This window comes from Dermacentor silvarum, chromosome 3, assembly GCF_013339745.2.
Source record: "Dermacentor silvarum isolate Dsil-2018 chromosome 3, BIME_Dsil_1.4, whole genome shotgun sequence".
Taxonomy (NCBI): domain Eukaryota; kingdom Metazoa; phylum Arthropoda; class Arachnida; order Ixodida; family Ixodidae; genus Dermacentor; species Dermacentor silvarum.
In genome coordinates this window covers 39802128-39806998 of record NC_051156.1, presented here as the reverse complement: position 1 = coordinate 39806998, position 4871 = coordinate 39802128, and the positions used below count along the sequence as shown (strand labels likewise).

At 41.3% G+C, this 4871-nt stretch overlaps 1 protein-coding gene across 1 annotated transcript; it reads left to right on the top strand.

The window, feature by feature from the left end:
* Nucleotides 1-337: 337 nt before the first annotated feature.
* LOC119444310 (uncharacterized) lies at nucleotides 338-2393 on the top strand. Its single transcript, XM_049664538.1, is given in 3 exon segments — nucleotides 338-429; nucleotides 862-1913; nucleotides 1916-2393. Coding segments are annotated over 3 exon segments (1386 nt in total). The 3' UTR covers nucleotides 2158-2393.
* The last annotated feature ends 2478 nt before the right edge of the window (nucleotides 2394-4871 follow it).

Sequence of the window (4871 nt, the reverse complement as noted above, 5' to 3'; positions counted from 1 at the left end):
ATAAACAGAAACCGTTTTCTGTTTCTGCTTTAGAATGTGGCCCCATGACGCGGTATACTGCTTTTTCTACAACAATGACAACTAGGAAGAAGCATGTTGAGGCTCCAGGCAGCAGAGCTATCGTTGAGAGCTTTTAAAAGGATCATTGTGCAGTGTTGAATTCAAAAATACAAGGAAACATGGGAACAGTCATTCCAAGCTGTAAACATTAGTCCCAATTTCGGTTAAATGAGAAATGGAACTAGTGCAATATGCTCCATAATGCCATGGGAAATTAAAAAAAAACTGAAAATGTTTTCACCATTTCTTTATTCTGGCAGGAATAAACAAAAACATCATGACATTAGTTCCAAGCAACATTAACAAGCAAGAATTGACCAGGGAAACAAGGAACCTGAATCAATTCTTTGGAAAGGAGCACATTTATAGGTAAGTTGAATGAAAGGAAACGTATTGCAACAGGCTACTGCGCATCTCTCCAGTTACATGTTAGCAGCACCTGAGTGACATGCCAGGACCTTAGTGAATGCGCTTTGAAATTACATCGCAAATACATAGTTCAAGCGTGTGCCATGTAAAACTTGGTAACAGGAGATTGTGGGTTCATATAGAAGAAAACAAAAGGATTGACAGCAGAAACGACAGCAATTAATGCGATGCTGTAGTATCATTTATTTGCTCATTTACAAGCACAATACATACGTTGATTTTCAAAGTATATGTGAAAGTAGAAGCTTGACAGTGTTACCATTTAGTTGAACTATCAAACAGTAATGCTCAGTAGTTAAGGACTTATCATCAGAGAGATATTCACACAATATACTGTATGAAATATTCACATAATGTGTCATTTCTACGCAGGTACATTGAAGGCAAGGGTGCACAAAAGCACAGAGATGCAGGTTTGCGCCTCTTCACCTCTGGGCACCTGCAGAAACTTAAGTTTTTGAAGATAGAAAGCTCAGAGACTGTTGTGCGTGCAGACGTTCTGGCATCAATGACAACAAGGACTATATATAAGGTGTCAGCCCGGCTACTAAGAAGTGATGGAGAAATTGTTTCAGGCACCTGCACCTGTGTTGCTGGCAAAGGGTCTGCATGTAAGCACCTGTGTTGTGTTTTCTATGGATTGATGTATATAGCTCAGCATGACCTTGCAACTGTGCCAACCTTGCTGGCGTGTACTGAGACAGAAAGGCAATGGTACAAACCGAGAGATCCGAGAAATGTACCACATAGCTTTGAAGACCTTGTCTTTTCGAAGGATACTAGGGAGAGACTCAGCAGTGCACCTGAGCATCACAACAAACGAATGAAATATTCATCACTAAAGCCAGAAAGAGAGGTCATGACGACACGAACCTTAATTGGCTTACATGGAAAACTAAAAGAAAATGGACTGCAGTGCTTCGCTGACATTTTAGAGGCTAATGATTTCTTGTGTGACAAAAGCACCAAGTCAACAAAAGACAACAATGTGCGTGAAAGCATGCCTCTGCGCTGGCTTGACGCCGTAAAAAAGTCACAGACGCTAGTGTACTCAGCTGATGATGTTGCTGCTGTTGAGAGTGCGACAAGGCTGCAGAGTGGCTCAACACTGTGGCACCATTACAGAAAGGGATTGATAACGGCCTCAGTAGCACATAGAGTTTACACGTGGGTCAAAACGTGCGAAACAAAAATGGGGCCTCATGATGCCCGGTCACTTCTGAGTGCCATAATGGGGAAGAAGTGTCGAGCCACATACGCCATGAAACGAGGGCTGTTGTGTGAGGATAATGCAAGGAAGGAATTCATAGAGCAAAACAGAGGGCACTTGGACATACAGGTCGAACAGTGCGGTCTGCTTTTGTGCCGGAGCAATTCTTTTCTAGGAGCAAGCCCCGATGGCATTGTTAAATGCCTTTGTTGTGACCTAGTGTTCTGGAAATTAAGAGTCCAATGAACCTTGACACATTTTGTAAGAGTGAGCTACGTGATGGGTATCTGAAGAGAAGCAGCAGATACTTCACCCAAGTACAAATGCAAATGGGGGTGAGCTGCTTACAATCTTGCATCCTCTTCGTTTACAGTGAACAAAAGTGCGTGCAAGTTTCTGTGAATTTTGATCAGAGTTTTTTCGATGAACTGGTGAAGCGGTGCAAATTTTTTTTGTGAGAAGTACTTGGTGCCTTCCTTTCTTGACAGTTAGCACTTCAAAATTTCTATTAGGCATTGTGTAGTAGTAGTAGTCATAGGTCGGCAAACTCACTCATGAGTCGACTCACTCAGACTCAGATCGGTCCGTGAGTGTGAGTGAGTAATATTTTGGTGAGCTTGAGTCCGAGTGTGTCCAGCTGAGGAAAATTTTAGTGAGTCTGAGTCCGAGTGAGGAAGATATTGGCGAGTCTGAGTGAGCCCTAAGCGCAAAATATTTCTTGAGTGAGTCTGAGTGAGCTCCACCTTTGATTACCAACCTATGGTCCTATCTACTCAACTTAAGCATTACTATCAGCCTTCTATCGGCTTACGTTTATACTCAAGTCTATTTACACATATCTCAACACACTAGCGTTCATGTGCCACCTCAATATTTATTTATCAGAGGCGTGAGTTAGGGGGTGGGGGATACATGACCTCCCCCGCAAACTCTTTCATGAACGTTCTTGATAAAAATATCTCGTGTGAGTCGCACATTTCATAACAATGTCCTTACTGGATTGAAATCACTGATAACTCGTACTTGAAAGTACAGGATCAAAAGGCGTATCGTAGAGCACCGATTATGTGAGATATTGGCGTTAAAGAGCATTGACACCTCGATCGAAAGCTAATTTTAGGCTAATACGGACTCGTGAGTCAACTCACGCACTCAGGTCAAGCCATGAGTGAGTCCGGCTGAGTAATATGTCGGTGAATTTGAGCCGAAGTGAGCTCGGTTCAGAAACAGTTTGGTGAGCCCGAGTCTGAGTGAGTCCGGTTGAGAAAAATTTTGGTGAGACTGAGTCCGAGTGAGCCCTCAGAGCAATATATATTTCTTGAGTGAGTCTGAGTGAGCTCTAATTTTTTTGCCGACCTATGGTAGTAGTAGATCCTGAAACATGGTATTTATTGTGTCATTTCTTCCTGCTTTGCTTTGGCATGCTGAGAATACATTTAGAGTAAGAATGGTGGTTATTCAAAAACATAATTGTGGTGTCACTAAGTTTTGCTGGTTGACTACGCATGGTACACCTGTACCTAACCTAATAAGTGGTGCTAACAGACAGCCACTAATGTAGATGCAGGTGATCCTGCAGGAAACATTGCCAGCAGACATTTATTGACAATATAAAAAGTATACAGGGCTTTACAAAGGGAAGGACATGAATATGTCAGATATTAGATACAACAAACAAAACAATAACAGGAAACATAAAGTTACAGACCTAGCACTTAACAATTACAATCGAATAGAGAAAATGAGAAACACAACAAACAAGGTATTACCAAAACATGGTAACTGAGCAGTGCGAATTATCCAATCACTAATGGCTTCTTTGAAACTCACCATACTAAATGCAGGTAGTTAAGGGTGGATGATCCTTATACCTAGAACAACTGTTGAGCTTTTGTCATTTTGAGGTGCACTTTTAGAAGGACCCTTCATGAATCTAGTCTGGTAGATATTTTTTTGCCAAGATGCGGAGCTTTCAGAACAGTACCAGTTCTCGACAAGGTGAAGTGTGCTAAAAATTCTGTTTTGAAATGAACACCATGAAGCTGCATAAAACCATCAGCAGCTGATTTGAGCAAATGAATCGATATAGTGGCTGTTTCTTTAATATATGGAATTGAATGTTGTGGCAATATTTTTTTTTTTTTACGAGAACATGCAATGAATACTTGTGCTCTTTCTTCAGAAGGTTTATAAACACAATGCAACCTCATGATGGGTAATATCCTGTTTCTGTTAGTTCTTTGCTGTGATAGTGCTAGTTTTTCACTGTGATAGAGGGAATGCTGTACATGTATTCTGAATTTCACTGTGTGTATTGTATGTTTGATGGGAGATGCGGAGCTTTTTGAACAGTACCACTTCTCGTCAAGGTGAAGTGTGCTAAAAATTCTGTTTTGAAATGAACACCATGAAGCTGCATAAAACCATCGGCAGCTGATTTGAGCAAATGAATCTATTTATTTTACGAAAACATGCAGTGAATACTTGTGTTCTTTCTTCACAAGGTTTATAGACACAATGCAACCTCATGATGGGTAATATCCCGATTCTGTTAGTGCATTGCTGTGATAGTGCTTGTTTTTCACTGTGATAGAGGGAATGCTGTACATGTATTTTGAGTTTCACTGAGTGTGTATGTTTGATGGGGGATGTGCAATGTTTATTGCTTCAATAAAGCTGATATTAGTCGGCGTGTCTTTACATACGAGTTATAGTTATGGCATTGTGGGATTATAATCATCATCACTCTCGGCCTGCCACTGCAGGATGAAGGCTCCTCCCAATGATCTCCAATTTACCCTATCCTGTGCGAGCTGATTTCATTTTATCCCTGCGAACTTCTTAATTTCGTCACTCCGTCTAACTCTGTGCCTTCCCTGAGTGCGCTTTCCCTCCCTTGGTAACGGGATTGTTCAAAATATGAACCGTCAAAACTCTACAGCAAAGGCGTATTTACAAAGTTAGTCAAACGAGCGCATATGTGCCATATCTTGTTCAGCTGATCTGCCATGCTGTTTGGAAATACATGCGACAAAATTTTGAAGGTCTTCACCCTCCTAATGACCCTCTCAACATGTATCCGCACACTTGCTATGCGTCTTGTTTCTTCCTCATCTTTCTCGGAGAGTTGCGGCCTTCCATCCATGAAAGGTGGAATGTTCATATGCAGCGA